Source organism: Lipophrys pholis (genome assembly GCF_963383615.2).
Source record: "Lipophrys pholis genome assembly, chromosome: 6".
NCBI classification, from domain to species: Eukaryota; Metazoa; Chordata; class Actinopteri; order Blenniiformes; family Blenniidae; genus Lipophrys; species Lipophrys pholis.
This window is the reverse complement of record NC_137629.1, coordinates 113,842-134,805: the sequence shown is the minus strand read 5'-3', so window position 1 is coordinate 134,805 and position 20,964 is coordinate 113,842. Positions and strand designations below refer to the sequence as shown.

At 43.8% G+C, this 20,964-nt stretch overlaps 1 protein-coding gene across 1 annotated transcript; it reads left to right on the top strand.

The window, feature by feature from the left end:
* Positions 1–42: 42 nt before the first annotated feature.
* arl9 (ADP-ribosylation factor-like 9) lies at positions 43–19,580 on the top strand. The gene is made up of 4 exons (XM_080465010.1): positions 43–349; positions 982–1,159; positions 1,356–1,531; positions 18,102–19,580. The coding sequence occupies exons 1-4, from the start codon at positions 182–184 to the stop codon at positions 18,276–18,278; spliced, it is 699 nt and encodes a 232-aa protein (XP_080321136.1). The 5' UTR covers positions 43–181; the 3' UTR covers positions 18,279–19,580.
* The last annotated feature ends 1,384 nt before the right edge of the window (positions 19,581–20,964 follow it).

The following is a 20,964-nucleotide window of genomic DNA, read 5'->3' as shown; positions in this document are numbered from 1 at the left end:
CTGTACCAGCAGCAGCATGTCGCCCCCTGCCGGTCAGGCTCCAGAACTGCATCGGCCGGATACATGGTTTGCAGGAACTTCCTTCCTGCTTCTTAATCCACTTGTTGAGCAGGAGGAAAACCAAAGTGGACAAATGTCGCCACCAGTCGAGTGACGACAGACAGGGAGCAGCTCAGGAGCCATGTCGGGGCTGAGAGAAGCCGGGCTCCTCGGAGCCTCCGCGGCGGCGGCGGCTGGAGTCGCTTACCTCCTCTGGACGTACGCGTCCTCCTCCGGGGGGACAGGGTCCGAGAGGCGGCCGGAGGAACCGAGTGCGGCTGCGGCTGCTGAAGCCCACAAAACATCCACGGTAAGACAAAGACACACTCTGCTCCGTCTCTTTAAAACACTATCGCTCTATTTGTGGAGAAAGACATTAGTCTACATTAAAAGAGGGAAACAGGAGCCGGTAGAAACAAGTCGATGACGTCTCACTCCTTGTTCTGGAGTTTGGTCTCTATTATAAAGTTTAAAAGAAGGCATCTTGGCAGCTTTAAATGTTTGACTGCACGTTTAACTTTAGACTCTATTCGTTTAAAGAAACGAACGTTTCTGACTGCGCAGAACTGTTGCATTCTGGGAAATGTAGGCACCCTAAACTGTACTCAACTCTTTAGATTAAGATTAAGCTCTCAGCTGCAAAACAGCCAGAAAATAATCTTATTGAAAATGTTGAGAGCTCAAATGTATTTAGAAAACCAAAGGTACCCAAAACCAAGTAAATGAGAGGTTTAACTTCACAAGACCGTTGTACACAAAACCATGGTACTTAAGCAGGGAACACTGCAACTTGGCCAACTGGGATTTGAACCCATGTCAGAATTGAACCCAATGGTCCCAGGAGGGACATGAAGGTTGGGAATAGTAGCATGTTGTTAATTTGGCACAAGTGTCTGTATTTCTACTGACTCTGGGCTTCATCCCATGTGGTTTAATTTTCAGTCTCGGCTTGGAGAGTCAGAGGCCTCGCAGGTCCTGGTTCTGGGTCTGGATGGAGCCGGTAAGACCAGCCTGCTTCACTGTTTTGCCACAGGCAGCTTGAATCAGGACCTGCAGCCGACACAGGGCTTTAACGCTGTGTCCATCAACAGAGATGATCTGCACATCCAGTTTCAAGAAAGTAAGCTCAAGTGTGCAGGATCTTTCTGCTCCAAATTCATTTTTAGAAAACAAATATTTCATTTTCACTTCCTTGCCTGATGTTTCCTCTCACGAAAGTTCATGTTTGTAAAGTGTGAAATAAGCACTTTTCAAAGTCTTTCTACAAAACCCTGTAGACCAACATGATGATGTGTTTGACCCGTCTGTCCTGCTAGTTGGAGGAAAAGAAGATCTCCGACCGTACTGGCAGAGGTATTTGATGAAGGCTCTGCTGCTGGTCTTTGTAGTGGACTCGTCGGATCCACAGCTCTTCCCTGTGGCCAAGAAACATTTACATGAGCTGCTGTCCTCTCGGCCCGACCTGCCTCTCATGCTCCTGGCCAACAAACAGGTGAGAATGACAGGAAGCCAGGTGAAGTGCCTGCTGGCCTTTAGTCTACACAACATGACAGAAACGCTTTAGTTAATTCATTCAAGTCTATCATATTAGGATTTAGGGAAACCACACTGTTACTTTTTGCTAAATATGAATCCTTTTAACTTTTAATAGTGTCTCATCATCTGATCGACTGATAGCATGATTATTTGAAAACTGCTAGAACTTCAGACATGAATTCAATCTGTTGGATGACTTGGGTCTGTTGGATGACTTGGGTCTGTTGGATGACTTGGGTCTGTTGGATGACTTGGGTCTGTTGGATGACTTGGGTCTGTTGGATGACTGAGGTCTGTTGGATGACTGAGGTCTGTTGGATGACTGAGGTCTGTTGGATGACTGAGGTCTGTTGGATGATTTAGGTCTGTTGGATGACTGAGGTCTGTTGGATGACTGAGGTCTGTTGGATGATTTAGGTCTGTTGGATGATTTAGGTCTGTTTAATGACATTGGACTGTTGGATGGCTTTAGTCTGTTGGATGACTTGGGTCTGTTGGATGACTGAGGTCTGTTGGATGACTGAGGTCTGTTGGATGATTTAGGTCTGTTGGATGACTTGGGTCTGTTGGATGACTGAGGTCTGTTGGATGACTGAGGTCTGTTTAATGACATTGGACTGTTGGATGATTGGGTCTCTTGGATGATTGGGTCTGTTGGATGATTTAGGTCTGTTGGATGACTGAGGTCTGTTGGATGACAGGTCTGTTGGATGACAGGTCTGTTGGATGACAGGTCTGTTGGACGATTTAGGTCTGTTGGACGATTTAGGTCTGTTGGACGATTTAGGTCTGTTGGATGACTGAGGTCTGTTGGATGACTGAGGTCTGTTGGATGACTGAGGTCTGTTGGATGATTTAGGTCTGTTGGATGACAGGTCTGTTGGATGACTGAGGTCTGTTGCATGATTTAGGTCTGTTGGATGATTTAGGTCTTTTGGATGACTGAGGTCTGTTGGATGACTGAGGTCTGTTGGATGATTCAGGTCTGTTGGATGACTGAGGTCTGTTGGATGACTGAGGTCTGTTGGATGACTGAGGTCTGTTGGATGATTTAGGTCTGTTGGATGATTTAGGTCTGTTGGATGATTTAGGTCTGTTTAATGAAGTTGGACTGTTGGATGATTTAGGTCTGTTGGATGACTGAGGTCTGTTGGATGACAGGTCTGTTGGATGACTGAGGTCTGTTGGATGACTGAGGTCTGTTGGATGACTGAGGTCTGTTGGATGATTTAGGTCTGTTGGATGACTTTGATTTAGGTCTGTTGGATGATTTAGGTCTGTTGGATGACTGAGGTCTGTTGGATGATTTAGGTCTGTTGGATGATTTAGGTCTGTTGGATATTTGAGGTCTGTTGGATGATTTAGATCTGTTGGATGACTGAGGTCTGTTGGATGACTGAGGTCTGTTGGATGATTTAGGTCTGTTGGATGACTGAGGTCTGTTGGATGCTTTAGGTCTGTTGGATGACTGAGGTCTGTTGGATGACTGAGGTCTGTTGGATGCTTTAGGTCTGTTGGATGACTGAGGTCTGTTGGATGACTGAGGTCTGTTGGATGCTTTAGGTCTGTTGGATGACTGAGGTCTGTTGGATGACTTGGGTCTGTTGGATGACTTGGGTCTGTTGGATCACTGAGGTCTGTTGGATGATTTAGGTCTGTTGGATGACTGAGGTCTGTTGGATGACAGGTCTGTTGGATGACAGGTCTGTTGGATGACTGAGGTCTGTTGGATGATTTAGGTCTGTTGGATGATTTAGGTCTGTTGGATGACTGATGTCTGTTGTATGATTTAGGTCTGTTGGGTGACTGAGGTCTGTTGGATGACTGAGGTCTGGTGGATGACTGAGGTCTGTTGGATGATTTAGGTCTGTTGGATGATTTAGGTCTGTTGGATGACTGAGGTCTGTTGGATGATTTAGGTCTGTTGGATGACTGAGGTCTGTTGGATGATTTAGGACTGTTGGATGACTTGGGTCTCTTGGATGATTGGGTCTGTTTGATGATTTAGGTCTGTTGGATGACTGAGGTCTGTTGGATGACAGGTCTGTTGGATGACAGGTCTGTTGGATGACAGGTCTGTTGGATGACTGAGGTCTGTTGGATGATTTAGGTCTGTTGGATGATTTAGGTCTGTTGGATGACTGATGTCTGTTGTATGATTTAGGTCTGTTGGGTGACTGAGGTCTGTTGGATGACTGAGGTCTGGTGGATGACTGAGGTCTGTTGGATGATTTAGGTCTGTTGGATGACTGAGGTCTGTTGGATGACTGAGGTCTGTTGGATGATTTAGGTCTGTTGGATGACTGAGGTCTGTTGGATGATTTAGGTCTGTTGGATGACTGAGGTCTGTTGGATGACTGAGGTCTGTTGGATTATTTAGGTCTGTTGGATGACTGAGGTCTGTTGGATGACTGAGGTCTGTTGGATGATTTAGGTCTGTTGGATGATTTAGGTCTGTTGGATGACTGAGGTCTGTTGGATGACTGAGGTCTGTTGGATTATTTAGGTCTGTTGGATGACTGAGGTCTGTTGGATGATTTAGGTCTTTTGGATGACTGAGGTCTGTTGGATGATTTAGGTCTGTTGGATGACTCAGGTCTGTTGGATGACTGAGGTCTGTTGGATGATTTAGGTCTGTTGGATGACTTTGGTCTGTTGGATGATTTAGGTCTGTTGGATGATTTAGGTCTGTTGGATGACTGAGGTCTGTTGGATGATTTAGGTCTGTTGGATGATTTAGGTCTGTTGGATGACTGAGGTCTGTTGGATGACTTGGGTCTGTTGGATGACTTGGGTCTGTTGGATCACTGAGGTCTGTTGGATGATTTAGGTCTGTTGGATGACTGAGGTCTGTTGGATGACTGAGGTCTGTTGGATGACTGAGGTCTGTTGGATGATTTAGGTCTGTTGGATGATTTTGGTCTTTTGGATGATTTAGGTCTGTTGGATGACTGAGGTCTGTTGGATGACTGATGTCTGTTGTATGATTTAGGTCTGTTGGGTGACTGAGGTCTGTTGGATGACTGAGGTCTGTTGGATGACTGAGGTCTGTTGGATGCCTGAGGTCTGTTGGATGATTTAGGTCTGTTGGATGATTTAGGTCTGTTGGATGACTGAGGTCTGTTGGATTATTTAGGTCTGTTGGATGATTTAGGTCTGTTGGATGACTGAGGTCTGTTGGATGACTGAGGTCTGTTGGATGACTGAGGTCTGTTGGATAACTGAGGTCTGTTGGATGATTTAGGTCTGTTGGATGACTGAGGTCTGTTGGATGATTTAGGTCTTTTGGATGACTGAGGTCTGTTGGATTATTTAGGTCTGTTGGTTGACTGAGGTCTGTTGGATGATTTAGGTCTGTTGGATGATTTAGGTCTGGATGATTTAGGTCTGTTGGATATTTGAGGTCTGTTGGATGATTTAGGTCTGTTTAATGACATTGGACTGTTGGATGGCTTTAGTCTGTTGGATGACTTGGGTCTGTTGGATGACTGAGGTCTGTTGGATGACTGAGGTCTGTTGGATGATTTAGGTCTGTTGGATGACTGAGGTCTGTTGGATGACTGAGGTCTGTTGGATGATTTAGGTCTGTTGGATGAATGAGGTCTGTTGGATGACATTGGACTGTTGGATGACTTGGGTCTGTTGGATGACTTGGGTCTGTTGGATCACAGGTCTGTTGGATGATTTAGGTCTGTTGGATGACTGAGGTCTGTTGGATGACTGAGGTCTGTTGGATAACTTAGGTCTGTTGGATGATTTAGGTCTGTTGGATGATTTACGTCTGTTGGATGATTTAGGTCTGTTGGATGATTTAGGTCTGTTGGATGACTGAGGTCTGTTGGATGACTGAGGTCTGTTGGATGATTTAGGTCTGTTGGATGGCTTCAGTCTGTTGGATGACTGAGGTCTGTTGGATGACTTAGGTCTGTTGGATGACTTAGGTCTGTTGGATGATTTTGGTCTGTTGGATGACTGGGGTCTGTTGGATGACTGAGGTCTGTTGGATGACTGAGGTCTGTTGGATGATTTACGTCTGTTGGATGACTGAGTTCTGTTTAATGACATTTGACTGTTGGATGACTTGGGTCTGTTGGATGACTGAGGTCTGTTGGATGACTGAGGTCTGTTGGATGATTTAGGACTGTTGGATGACTTTGGTCTCTTGGATGATTGGGTCTGTTGGATGATTTAGGTCTGTTGGATGACAGGTCTGTTGGATGACAGGTCTGTTGGATGACAGAGGTCTGTTGGATGACTGAGGTCTGTTGGATGACTGAGGTCTGTTGGATGACTGAGGTCTGTTGGATGACTGAGGTCTGTTGCATGATTTAGGTCTGTTGCATGATTTAGGTCTGTTGCATTATTTAGGTCTGTTGGATGATTTAGGTCTTTTGGATGACTGAGGTCTGTTGGATGACTGAGGTCTGTTTAATGACATTGGACTGTTGGATGGCTTCAGTCTGTTGGATGACTGAGGTCTGTTGGATGATTTAGGTCTGTTGGATGATTTAGGTCTGTTGGATGACTGAGGTCTGTTGGATGACTGAGGTCTGTTGGATGATTCAGGTCTGTTGGATGATTCAGGTCTGTTGGATTATTCAGGTCTGTTGGATGATTTAGGTCTGTTTAATGAAGTTGGACTGTTGGATGGCTTCAGTGTGTTGGATGGCTTCAGTGTGTTGGGAGACTGAGGTCTGTTGGATTACTGAGGTCTGTTGGATGGCTTCAGTGTGTTGGATGATTTAGGTCTGTTGGATGATTTAGGTCTGTTGGATGACTGAGGTCTGTTGGATGACTGAAGTCTGTTGGATGACTGAGGTCTGTTGGATGACTGAGGTCTGTTGGATGATTGAGGTCTGTTGGATGACTAAGGTCTGTTGGATGACTGAGGTCTGTTGGACGATTTAGGTCTGTTGGATGACTGAGGTCTGTTGGATGACTAAGGTCTGTTGGATGACTGAGGTCTGTTGGACGATTTAGGTCTGTTGGATGACTGAGGTCTGTTGGATGACTGAGGTCTGTTGGATGATTTAGGTCTGTTGGATGACTGAGGTCTGTTGGATGACTGAGGTCTGTTGGATGACGTTGGACTGTTGGATGACTTCAGTAAGTTGGGTGACTTAGGTCTGTTGGATGACTTGGATCTGTTGGATGACTGAGGTCTGTTGGACGGCTTCAGTGTGTTGGATTACTTTGGTCTGTTGGATGATTTAGGTCTGTTGGATGACTGAGGTCTGTTGGACGGCTTCAATCTGTTGGACGGCTTCAATCTGTTGGACGGCTTAGGTCTGTTGGATGATTTAGGTGTGTTGAATGACGTTGGACTGTTGGACAGCTTCGTTCTGTTGGATGGGTTCAGTCTTTTAGATGACGGTTGGATTACTTCAGTCTGTTGGATGGCTTCAGTTTGGATTACTTTAGTCTGTTCGATTACTTCAGTCTGTTCGATTACTTCAGTTTCTTGGATTACTTCAGTCTGCTGGATGACTGCTGGATTACTTCAGTCTGTTGGATGATTGTTGGATGGCTTCAGTCTGTTGGATTACTTCAGTCTGCTGGATGACGGCTGGATGATTGTTGGATGGCTTCAGTCTGTTTGATTACTTCAGTCTGGTTTACTTCAGTCTGTTGGATGACTGTTGGATGGCTTCAGTATGGATTACTTCAGTCTGGATTACTTTAGTCTGTTGGATTACTTCAGTCTGCTAGACGATTGTTGGATGGCTTCAGTCTGTTCCATTACTTCAGTCTGGATTACTTCAGTCTTTTGGATGACGGTTGGATGGCTTCAGTCTGGATTACGTCAGTCTGTTGGATGACTGTTGGATGGCTTCAGTCTGGATTACTTCAGTCTGGATTACTTCAGTCTTTTGGATGACGGTTGGATGGCTTCAATCTGGATTACTTCAGTCTGTTGGATGACGGTTGGATGGCTTCAGTCTAGATTACGTCAGTCTGTTGGATGACTGTTGGATGGCTTCAGTCTGGATTACGTCAGTTTGTTGGATGACGGTTGGATGGCTTCAGTCTGTTGGATGACTGTTGGATGGCTTCAGTCTGTTTGATTAGTTCAATCTGGTTTACTTCAGTCTGTTGGATGATTGTTGGATGGCTTCAGTCTGGATTACTTCAGTCTGTTGGATTACTTCAGTCTGGATTACTTTATTCTGTTGGATTACTTCAGTCTGCTAGATGATTGTTAGATGGCTTCAGTCTGGATTACTTCAGTCTGTTGGATTACTTCAGTCTAGATTACTTCAGTCTGTTTGATTACTTCAGTCTGGTTTACTTCAGTCTGTTGGATGATTGTTGGATGGCTTCAGTCTGGATTACTTGTCTGTTGGATTACTTCAGTCTGGATTACTTCAGTCTGTTGGATTAATTCAGTCTGCTAGATGATTGTTGGATGGCTTCAGTCTGGATTACTTCAGTCTGTTGGATGACGGTTGGATGGCTTCAGTCTAGATTACTTCAGTCTGTTGGATTACTTCAGTCTGGATTACTTTAATCTGTTGGATGATGGTTGGATGGCTTTAGTCTAGATTACTTCAGTCTGTTGGATGACTGTTGGATGGCTTCAGTCTGGATTACTTCAGTCTTTTGGATGACGGTTGGATGGCTTCAGTCTGGATTACGTCAGTCTGTTGGATGACTGTTGGATGGCTTCAGTCTGGATTACTTCAGTCTGGATTACTTCAGTCTTTTGGATGACGGTTGGATGGCTTCAATCTGGATTACTTCAGTCTGTTGGATGACGGTTGGATGGCTTCAGTCTAGATTACGTCAGTCTGTTGGATGACTGTTGGATGGCTTCAGTCTGGATTACGTCAGTTTGTTGGATGACGGTTGGATGGCTTCAGTCTGTTGGATTAGTTCAATCTGGTTTACTTCAGTCTGTTGGATGATTGTTGGATGGCTTCAGTCTGGATTACTTGTCTGTTGGATTACTTCAGTCTGGATTACTTCAGTCTGTTGGATTAATTCAGTCTGCTAGATGATTGTTGGATGGCTTCAGTCTGGATTACTTCAGTCTGTTGGATGACGGTTGGATGGCTTCAGTCTAGATTACTTCAGTCTGTTGGATTACTTCAGTCTGGATTACTTTAATCTGTTGGATGACGGTTGGATGGCTTTAGTCTAGATTACTTCAGTCTGTTGGATTACTTCAGTCTGGATTACTTTAGTCTGTTGGATTAATTCAGTCTGCTAGATGATTGTTAGATGGCTTCAGTCTGGATTACTTCAGTCTGTTGGATTACTTCAGTCTGCTCGATGATTGTTAGATGGCTTCAGTCTGGATTACTTCAGTCTGTTGGATGACGGTTGGATGGCTTCAGTCTAGATTACTTCAGTCTGTTGGATTACTTTAGTCTGTTGGATTAATTCAGTCTGCTAGATGATTGTTAGATGGCTTCAGTCTGGATTACTTCAGTCTGTTGGATGACGGTTGGATGGCTTCAGTCTGTTTGATTACTTCAGTCTGGATTACTTCAGTCTGTTGGATGATTGTTGGATGGCTTCAGTCTGGATTACTTCAGTCTGTTGGATGACGGTTGGATGGCTTCAGTCTGTTTGATTACTTCAGTCTGGATTACTTCAGTCTGTTGGATGACGGTTGGATGGCTTCAGTCTAGGGGTGAGAAATATGGCCAAAAAATCACATCATGATTTTATCCTGATTCTTATTAACATTGATTTTTTTCCATTCATTTGTTTGTGAACAAAGCAACAAACCGTTTCCCAATAGAAACAATAGAAACAACAGAAAATAGAAACAACAGAAAACAGAAACAATTGAAAATAGAAACAACAGAAAACAAACAATAGAAAACATAAACAATAGAAAACAAACAATAGAAACAATAGAAAACAGAAACAATAGAAACAACAAACAATAGAAACAACAGAAAACAAACAATAGAAAACAAACAATAGAAAACAGAAACAATAGAAACAACAAACAATAGAAACAACAGAAAACAGAAACAAACAATAGAAACAATAGAAAACAGAAACAATAGAAAAAACAGAAACAACAGAAAACAGAAACAATAGAAACAACAGAAAACAGAAACAATAGAAACAACAGAAAACAAGTAATAGAAACAACAGAAAACAGAAACAACAAAAACAATAGAAAACAGAAACAATAGAAACGACAGAAACAATAGAAAACAATCAATAGAAACGACAGAAACAATAGAAAACGGAAACAATAGAAACAATAGAAAACAAACAATAGAAAACGGAAACAATAGAAAACAAACAATAGAAACGACAGAAACAACAGAAAACAAACAGTAGAAACAATAGAAAACAATAGAAACGACAAACAATAGAAAACAGAAACGACAGAAACAATAGAAAACGGAAACAATAGAAAACAAACAATAGAAAACAGAAACAATAGAAACAATAGAAAACAAACAACAGAAAACAAACAATAGAAACAATAGAAAACAAACAATAGAAACGACAGAAACAATAGAAAACAGAAACAATAGAAAACAAACAATAGAAACGACAGAAACAATAGAAACAATAGAAAACAAACAACAGAAAACAAACAATAGAAACAATAGAAAACAAACAATAGAAACGACAGAAACAATAGAAAACAAACAATAGAAACGACAGAAACAATAGAAAACAGAAACAATAGAAATGACAGAAACAATAGAAACAATAGAAAACAAACAACAGAAAACAAACAATAGAAACAATAGAAAACAAACAATAGAAACGACAAACAATAGAAAACAGAAACAATAGAAAACAAACAATAGAAACAACAAGACATTTTAGGCCAAAGAACTTTTCATTTCAATCTTTTCATCTATGGAACGCTGCAGTTTTGCCAACCTGGACATAAGCTGGACCGACTCAAAGTAAATAATACTCTGATGAAATGAGTCTTGCAGCAGAAAAACTTCTCCTGGTGTTTGAGGGAGTTTTCACATTAACAGGTAAAATAAATAAGTAAAATAAAGGTTACAAAACAAAATGTCAAACAATTCAAATAATACTTCAGACCTATTCCAAATGGTAGAAATAAAAAGATCAACTGCTATAAACTAAGGTCATTCTGCAAAATATGATTGACAGGATTTAACAACCAAAACACCAAATAGAAAAGAATCAAGTTAAAATACTAACTTGAGAAAGTTTTTTTTCATTTCATTACAATTTATATTTTGCACATGCTCACATTGAAATATCAAACTCAACAATAAGCCAATAAACTAAAGATATTTAACCAATCATACAGTAACAGTAGTAAAATAGAATCATTATGCATGTCCAAAAAGGAGTGGGAAGAAGTAAAACTTATTAAATCCATAAATGAATAATTATGTTAGCACTATTATATTAAGGCTAATTATCTCTTGAATAAGTATGAATAAATAACTTTTTTAAATTATATAATTAGATATCATATATAATGTCATGATTATGGAAAGAAATTAGATATTATATATATATATATTAGATATTGTTATTCAAATGAATACAGATACATGTATTCTATTACAATAAACTAAATGCTTGTATACGTTTCAGACATTTTCTAAATGATTGAAACTTGTTGCTGATCTTATTGTTCATAATTTAAATGTAACTTAAGGAGGGCGTCTGTCCAAAGTTAGTGCCAATTGTACCATTACCAGAACAAGTACCTGTGGCTCAGTGTGTTACCTGCTCGGAGCACAAGTATGGAAAAGATTGTGTTTGAACTATTTTTCTGGTGATAATCTAAAAACAGATTTCCATCACGCTGCTGCGGCTCAGAGGACCTGGGATTGGCTGAGAGCATCAGACTAGAAACAGTCAGCAGGATTGATGGATTTCACTATTGATCACAAGCTTCTGCTAAGAACAATGCAGTGTTATGGGTTCAGTCCAGCAGCGTCACTGTGGCTTAAGAACCATCTAGGACCATCTAGAACCATCTAGGACCATCTAGGACCATCTGGGACTATCTGGGACCATCTAGGACCATCTGGGACTATCTAGAACCATCTAGGACTATCTAGAACCATCTAGGACTATCTAGAACCATCTAGGACCATCTAGGACTATCTAGAACCATCTAGGACTATCTGGGACCATCTAGGACCATCTGGGACTATCTAGAACCATCTAGGACCATCTGGGACTATCTAGAACCATCTAGGACCATCTAGGACTATCTAGAACCATCTAGGACTATCTGGGACCATCTAGAACCATCTAGGACCATCTAGGACTATCTGGGACCATCTAGAACCATCTAGAACCATCTAGGACTATCTAGGAAACAGGAAGCAAACTGTCATTTTTAATGGAAGCCTCTCAGATGTAAAGACAGTGAGCTGTGGTATACCACAGGGAAGCTGCCTAGGACCAGTTCTGTTTTCTATACTCTGGTATACCACAGGGACCACTCCTGTTTTCTATACTCTGGTATACCACAGGGACCACTCCTGTTTTCTATACTCTGATATACCACAGGGACCACTCCTGTTTTCTATACTCTGGTATACCACAGGGACCACTCCTGTTTTCTATACTCTGGTATACCACAGGGACCACTCCTGTTTTCTATACTCTGGTATACCACAGGGACCACTCCTGTTTTCTATACTCTGGTATACCACAGGGACCACTCCTGTTTTCTATACTCTGGTATATACTGTATATACAAAGGCCTCAGTGCTTTAGTATGGTGGGGGGAGGGATGGGGGGCAAAGACCTCAGTGCTTTAGTATGGTGAGGTAGGGGGGTACAAAGGCCTCAGTGCTTTAGTATGGTGAGGTAGGGGGGTACAAAGACCTCAGTGCTTTAGTATGGTGAGGTAGGGGGGTACAAAGGCCTCAGTGCTTTAGTATGGTGAGGTAGGGGGGTACAAAGGCCTCAGTGCTTTAGTATGGTGGGGTAGGGGTGGGGGGCAAAGACCTCAGTGCTTTAGTATGGTGAGGTGGGGGGGGGGGGGGGCAAAGACCTCAGTGCTTTAGTATGGTGGGGGGAGGGGTGGGGGGTACAAAGGCCTCAGTGCTTTAGTATGGTGGGGTAGGGGGGTACAAAGGCCTCAGAGCTTTAGTATGGTGGGGTAGGGGGGTACAAAGGCCTCAGTGCTTTAGTATGGTGGGGTAGGGGGGTACAAAGGCCTCAGAGCTTTAGTATGGTGGGGTAGGGGGGTACAAAGGCCTCAGAGCTTTAGTATAGACCATTAGTAGGTTGGTGGTCTAATGAGTCTAATGAGATCACTAGTGATCTAATGAGATCACTAGTGATCTAATGAATTCTGTCTTTACTTGTATTATTATAATAAGAACATCTACCTACCTTCAATATTCAATTTGACCATATCCTGTGTGTGTGTGTGTGTGTGTGTGTGTGTGTGTGTGTGTGTGTGTGTGTGTGTGTGTGTGTGTGTGTGTGTGTGTGTGTGTGTGTGTGTGTGTGTGTGTGTGTGTGTGTGTGTGTGTGTGTGTGTGTGTGTGTGTGTGTGTGTGTGTGTGTGTGTGTGTGTGTGTGGAAACAGCCACATATTCTGACACAACTGAACTGACATTCACGTCTTCGTCCTCGGTTAGGTTGTCAAACTCAGATCCTGGAGGACGGCAGCCCTGCATGTTGTCCATGTCTCCTTTCTTAAACACACCAGAGACCTGGACCAGGAACCTGATCCACACATCCAGGACCTCTTGTCTCCTGGGTTGACTGATCCAGACACTTTGGATCCTGATAACCTGCTTCATAGTCAAACCAGTGAACATGAGACATATGTCTCACCTCCAAGGAGCTCAGTCACAAATCTGCAGAAGACAGTTCAGGAAAAAAAACATTTGTCTCCAGAGTAACAGTCAATGATAGAGAAACAGTATGAATAAATCCAGTTAAAAGACTTTATATTAACCTGCATGTCTCAAGGAGAGTTACCAGCTCTGATGGAGTCAACGTGACCAGCTTGTCCTTCTGTCTGTCTCAAGCAGCAACAACGGCCTCTTGATTCTTCAGCAGACCGGGGATCATTTGAAGCGTTGAATTCCACCTCGTGGAAACCTCCTGGATAAGTGGTTCTGGTTCTGCCCCAGTCTAGTTTGTTCCTGCTGCAGTTCCTCAGTATGAGCAGGACTGTCTTTAATGTCACCCACTATCTGGTGACTAAACCCACTATGAGCAAGGCTGACGGTGACGTGTCTCTGTTACATGTGAGGCATGTGTGGAAAAGGGAAGAGTCTTGCTGCAGAACATCATGTTCCGTGCACTGTCTGTTCCAGTTGTGGTGGTCTTTGGTTGAATTCCCCATTCCTCTGCCACAGAGAGAAACTCTTCAGTGCAGTTTTCAGCAGAGTGTTTATGGTGTGTGTCTTCTGCACAGTCAGGACTAAAGACACTCGGCAGAGTGTTTATGGTGTGTGTCTTCTGCACAGTCAGGACTAAAGACACTCGGCAGAGTGTTTATGGTGTGTGTCTTCTGCACAGTCAGGACTAAAGACACTCGACAGAGTGTTTATGGTGTGTGTCTTCTGCACAGTCAGGACTAAAGACACTCGGCAGAGTGTTTATGGTGTGTGTCTTCTTCACAGTCAGGACTAAAGACACTCGGCAGAGTGTTTATGGTGTGTGTCTTCTGCACAGTCAGGACTAAAGACACTCGGCAGAGTGTTTATGGTGTGTGTCTTCTGCACAGTCAGGACTAAAGACACTCGGCAGAGTGTCTGGTGTGTGTCTTCTGCACAGTCAGGACTAAAGACACTCGGCAGAGTGTCTGGTGTGTGTCTTCTGAACAGTCAGGACTAAAGACACTCGGCAGAGTGTATGGTGTGTGTCTTCTGAACAGTCAGGACTAAAGACGGGAGATGCCATGTCCCATCTGTGACATCAGCAATGTGCGAAGCGACAGCGACATAATTGGAATGAGTATCGTTGGTCCAACGATCCCCAGGCAGAACCAGGAATTCAGCTTTCTGCACTGCATTCTTTCTACTTGCTTTTCAGTTTCTTAAAGCTGTTTCAGCTTGTTTGAAATAGTTTTTCTGCGCGGCAGCTGGAACGTTGGATCGCACGCTGCTATCTGTAGCACAGTTTCTAATCCTTTATCTTCGACCACTGACGGTGGTCTACAGTCCAGAGCAACCCGTTCAGCGAGTGAAGCCAGTCATCTGGTGGAGTACCGGAGCTGCTAGTGCTAGTGCTAGTGCTAGTGCTAGTGCTAGTGCTAGTGCTAGCTCCGCAGGCTTCTGTGCGCGCTCCAACATGCTTTGCATTGAGAGGGTCGCGGAGGGTGGAGTTGCTTCGGTGGGACGCAAACTCTTTTTTAACACAGTTTGCACAGAACCACACTTCTCTCAAGGCTACCGCCAGGTCGTTTCTTGAAATAAAAATCTCCTTCCATTGGCCCCCCCAGCGTGCGTTCATCCAACTCCTCCATTGTGGTAGCTTTTAGCCCAGCTCTGACGTCACGTGTGCATCAGTGTAATCGGCGCACCGGAAAGAACGTGCAATGACAAACAGTTCCGCGCTGTTTATGAAGCAAACTGTGATGAAATACGTAAAAGTTTTTTAACAAATTAATTAATCGTAATTAACGCGTTAAAGTCCCACCCCTTATATATATGGTAGCGTGGTGGTCTCCCAATCAGAAGGTTGTAGGTTCAATTCCCAACTTCACCCATCTACATGCAAGACACTGAACCCCAAACTGCTCCCAGCGGAGTGACAGCGCCTTGCATGGCTGCTGCCTCCATTGGTGTGTGAGTGAGTGAGTGGGTGAATGTGATGGACCATGTGAATGTGATGGACCATGTGAATGTGATGGACCATGTGAATGTGATGGACTGTTGGGCTGAAGATTTCAGTGAACTGTTTCCCAAAGTTTCTCCCCCGAAGGAGAATCACCAGGGACAGTGAACAGGCCATAAAACGGCAGGGGAGCGAGCCAGTTTTATGACCCCCCAGGTTGATAACCAATGAGGACGGTCGAATCCGACCCGAACACCACAGGGGTCCAAAATTCAACTTGGTGAGTCTCACTTTCTACCAACACCCTCTGCTTCTCAATCTACCCTTCGAGGGAGACACATGTCTCTGCCTCAGGATGATGAAGAGAGCACCCAGTAAGTCCAAAAGAACCACCAACGCCAGCCTGCTGGACGAGCAGGACCCAGTTTGGACCACTTCTTCTGTTTTCCTCTATTTTTCCTGTTTTTGGGGGATTCTGGAGACCAGAGCCATCGTCTCCTCTCCAAAATCACCCTCTCAGCTGTCTACTCCTGCAGCTGAAGCCAAGCCTCTGAATTCAGGATGCTGAATTCAGACCCGGTAACAACCAGTTACCAGAACCAACAGAACAAACAGCACCAAACCACGGACGGTGAGAGCTTTTGTCTGGGCAGAGAATAGTTAGAATGATGTTCTGTTGAAAATGCAACGTGTTTCAAAGTGCCGCTCAGAAGGCCGCAGCATCTCATATGTTTGTGTACGCGCACCAACCAAGTCCAGGACTGGGTTTCCACCTCAGAACCAGAGGTCCAAGTGAGCTCCAGGCCCACTGGGAGCTCTGTGTGGAGGAACCAGGGTTCAGAACCGAGCGTCGTCAGAATTCTCTGTCTTTCTCTTGTCTTCCTCCTCTCTCATCCTCCCCCTCCTTCACTAACCCGGATCTCCTCGCAGCCCTGCTCCCCCCTTATCTGATCAGGATCAGCTCTCACACACACACTGCATGTAACCTGCTGCAGAGCAGATCTGCCTTGATCACCAGAGTTCTAACTGCAGGTCAAGACCTCCACTTAGGACTCAGGTGCTCAGAACCGGGCCAACGGAACCGCCCGTTCGTTACGCCCTCGGTAGACTGCCTCGCTCCGAGACCGCATGCGCGCTCGACGGACGTCTTGTTTATCTGCCTGCTAAGCAACCGCCGCGTCCCCATAAAGAGCGAATCAAACGCCTCTAGTGGTGGCGTGGGTCATCGCAATCCCTCTTGACATCCACCTGGTGGACACATCAAGTCATTGCGCTCTCCCTCTGCGCGCCGCCGCACGCCCCTAGTGGTCGTCACAGTCACCGCATTGACCCGCCGACGTCTGCCTCCACCTGGTGGACATTCGAGGTCATTACACCCACTCACTCCAGACCATACACACACACACACACACACACACACACACACACACACACACACTCTTTGTACATAGTGTTGCTGTTTAATAGATTAGATCTCCGTGTTCGATGTCGTTTGCTATTTGAATGTGTTGATTTATGAGATGATTTCAGAATAATTTATGAATTAATATATTTTGTTAATAAACGCCTGTTAGCTGAACTGAACGCTTCTTGGTGATTATTGTGTATTTATTGTGTATTTATTGTGTATTTATTGTTGATAATTCACTGGTTTGTAACAGTCTGTGCTCGGATCTCACACCTTCCCTTTTATTTAAGATTGTTATATTTTACACAGAAATATTAACTAACTTAAACTTTTTATGAACGAGACTGATATTTTGGTATTAGCTATTTCCAGTTTATCTGGTGGTGCACCGATTTATTATTAATACATAAATAACACATTTAATATTTTTTTATTAAATTATTTTTGATAAAAAAAAAAATTCTTAAGTAATTACTCAATTACTTTAGGAGTTGTTAATGAGTAAATGACCATTTACTTCCATTAATAATTTCAATTTTTCATAAATTACTTCCAGTGATCTATTACTTTCAGTAATCTATTACTTACAGTAATTTAATGCTAATAACCAACCATAAATCCCAACAGACCATGTGAATGTGATGGACCATGTGAATGTGATGGACCATGTGAATGTGATGGACCATGTGAGGCACTTTGGGGCTGAAAGGCACTAAGTGAAGTCAATTTACCATCCATGAAGTTCATAAAAACTGTTTATGCGATCCATTTCTAAAAACTTATTATACGTTATTTGAAAAGATTGGACCTTTTTTTTTTTTATTGTTCCGTCCCCTGTTTCCTCTTGGCCAGCCTGGAGTAACAGGTACAGTGACGTAGCCACCAGTCGAGCTCAGACACATGACTTTGGACGGCGGGAGGAATACTCCAATGAGAAGCATTCACTGGTTGACTGCAGCTGATGCAAACTGTGAAGAACAATACTCTCCCACTGAAGGGCCTCATATACGTATCTCTGTGTGTCCGTTTTGTTTAGTGAACCGGTTTGGACCAGAACAAGCTGGTTTTTAGTGATTGTCTGGCTGCAGAAGCTCTGCATTGCACCATCGTTCTGCACAATGTGAGGATATCATGCTTTTCTTTTCTGATAATGCTTTGAGATTTGTTTGTGAAAAAGCATACGTTCTTTCTGAAGCCACGCTAATCAAAGTGAACAAACTAGTGGAGGGGTGGAGACCTTGTTCAGGGAGCCACAGTGGTCAACCGTTCAATCCTAAGACCCTCTGAACAACAAGCTGGCTCCTCCGACGTCTCGTCCAGCGACGCCCTGGAGTTTCACTTTTATGTTTATATGAAGTGGACTGACATCCTCATGTGATCTTCTCCTCAGGACCTTCCAGGATCCTGCAGCATCACCGACATCCACGAAGCTCTGTGTCTGTCCGCCATTGGAGAGCGTCAGTTGTTCCTGGTCGGTACGCATGTGAGGAAGGGCGACGCGGAGCTGAGCTCCGGCGTTCAGGACGCCTGGCAGCTCATCCTCCAGATGGTTTGTGGTGACAGATGAAACTGATTCCGTGTTTTTGGCCAAAGTTAAGCCCTTCTGTGCACTTCTGTGACAGTTTTACTTCACCAGGTGCGCTGGAGCTGTTTGATTTCTGTGCTGGTACATTTTAGCCTTTGTTTTTAGTAATAGGACTGATCTTATTATTCTTGGCTTCTTTCTCCACAAGTTGAACTGTGTAAAACAAAGAAACACAGGTGAACCATACAACCAACAGTGACGTCTTTCTGCCTCCCTCGATCGAATATTAATAATTAAATAACTTTATTCATGCAGCACTTTTAAGAACTGCTGTTAGTGTTTTCCAGTAAAAACGCCCAAACAACAAAGTCAGGCGAGACAGAGGAGACATGCAATCATTAATTGAGAATTAGAGACGGAAATTATAGATACATTATAAGTGACAAAGCATCACAGGCCTAGGTGGCTAATAAAGAGAAAACATATAAAAGATAAATGGGGCATAATTTTGCATAAAAATAGATCAATGCAATAAAAACAAGTAAAACAAAAGGTAAGCTTTAATTCAAATCTAGTCTCCAGAAGTGGGTTTTTAGAAGAGATTTAAGGAGGTCACTGATTCTGCCAGCCTGATGCTCAGGTCCGTCCTGAGTCAAGGGGCCTGGTGGAGAAGCACCGTCACCCTTAGATTAAAGCTTTGACTTTGGGACGACCAGAAGGGCTCCATCCGACGATCTAAGGCTGCGAGCAGGCTTGTATGGGGTCAGCAGGTCAGTAATATAACTTGGGTAAGACCGTGACAAGCTTTAAAAGTAATCAGCAAAACCTTAATCAATCGTAAAACAGACCGGGTGCCAGCGAGGGAAGCCAGGAGAGGAGGGAGGTGGTGTCGTCTGTTAAAACCAGTAAGAAGCCTCGCTGCTGCTGCTTCATTTAAGACATCAACAAGCTTACTGTTCTGTTAATATCAAAACTGTGTGTCTCTTATTTGAAATGTATCTGCTGCACAATCCTTCCTCCCGGAGTGGTACCGTTGAGTTAAAGCATCAGAAAGTTCTTGTTACACGACAACTGTCATCCTCTGTTATTTGCACTGTCTCTATCTTTTGAGGGAATTTCCTTTATCTTCACAATGTAGTGGAAAAAAAACATGTTTCTTTCATATTTAGGAGTAACTTTGTTTGGACTTGTGACTCTTGTCATTTTGTGATGGTTTAATCTGTGTAATCACACAGAACTACCATGATATTTACCATTATTTCATTATAAAAGTTCCAAAAAGCATGTGATCCATGAGAAGTTACTGTAAGTATCTGTATTGTTTGACCAATAAAAGTTTCAACTAAATTGTTTGTGTCTTTATGGTGAAATGCTGAGCTGAACATGCAGCTCTGCTCTTTAGGAGGATGACGACAACCCGTCTGTGACTGCATGCAGCAGAAATCTGCATCTTCTAATCAGTCCTAAACTCTCTCACTTTTAAATGTTGTGGGTCCCTGGTTAGTGGGAGTGATGGAACACGTGCATCATGGGCATTGTGGGGCCAACATCAAGTGTGTACTCTTGCATATTTGTAGTACATTTACCCAATTTAGCCGAGCAGTTATTATAGTGAAGCCCTGAAGACACCAGACAATTTATCAATTAAAACTTCATTTGTGAAGCATAAAGAGTTTTACAGTGTAACCTCACTGCTGCCCCATACGTCCATGCATCCATTCTTTCCCTCTTAGTCCGTTTGGGGTAGTGGCGGCAGACTAGGGAGCAGAGATTTCCAGGCATCCCTGTCCCCTGGGGGGGGTTGTCCGAGGCGGTCCCAGACCAAGCCAGAGCTGTAATCTCTCCAGAGTCCTGGACCGACCTCAGTCCTCCTCCCAGGTGGACCTGCCTGGCCTCTAAAGGGAGGCCACCAGGGGGCCGATTTCATGATCCCTCCATCACTCCTGTCCACCCTGAACAAGTCAGTTTTAGTGCCAAGTCTACCGACGCAGCTCTTACAGCAGGAGGACAAACACACTCCTCTTCTCCACCCTCCACCTTTTAACAAACATTAATTCTAATAAGAACTCCTCACCCACTGCCTCCTCCTGTGAGGATTATGCCCACCACCTCAGAAGCAAAATGAAAGACCTCAGATCCAGTCTTTTACCTTTGAACTCACCTGGACTGATTCTTATTCCGGCAGTCACCAAAGGCGGCTGCTTCTCCCTCCTGTCCTCCCTCGTCTTCCCTGCTGCTGCTCCTGTCTTCTCTGTTCCATGTGAAAATCTAACTGGAGCCTCTCTTTACACTCCTGGGACAGCTGGAGGTCCGTGTGTCTGTCCATTCTTTCCATGGAGGACGTGGAAGACCTGTACATAATGGATTGATGAGAACAGGTCTGCTGCTGATTGGAGCTGCTGGGTTCCTGATCTATAGAGGAGAAGACGCTGGCAGCTGCATTGGGACGGCTGCCAATCGTCCCTGAGGGACAACAGGACTTTGAACGCTCACACTCATGTGATAAACCAACTCAAGAGGACACAGGACGGGACTCTTGAACGTTTACGAGGAATGGAAACCAACTTGGAGAAATGCAGAGCTCTGCTGGAACGCTTAAATGAGACTGAAGGACGAGAGAAAGACGAAGTCGTCCTGACCCAAAACAAATCTGATGTCCATTCAGATTCCCTCAGACGTCCCGACGCTGAAGGCTGGACTGTTTTCTATTTCTCCTGGAGGTGGATGT

What these genes read in the sequence shown, in the direction of transcription:
- arl9 (XM_080465010.1), top strand. Translation starts at nt 182, where the DNA reads ATGTCGGGGCTGAGAGAAGCCGGGCTCCTCGGAGCCTCCGCGGCGGCG. An exon ending in AAGCCCACAAAACATCCACG is followed by an intron (nt 350 to 981) that starts GTAAGACAAAGA and finishes TTTAATTTTCAG; the next exon opens with TCTCGGCTTGGAGAGTCAGA. An exon ending in TGCTCCTGGCCAACAAACAG is followed by an intron (nt 1,532 to 18,101) that starts GTGAGAATGACA and finishes TCTTCTCCTCAG; the next exon opens with GACCTTCCAGGATCCTGCAG.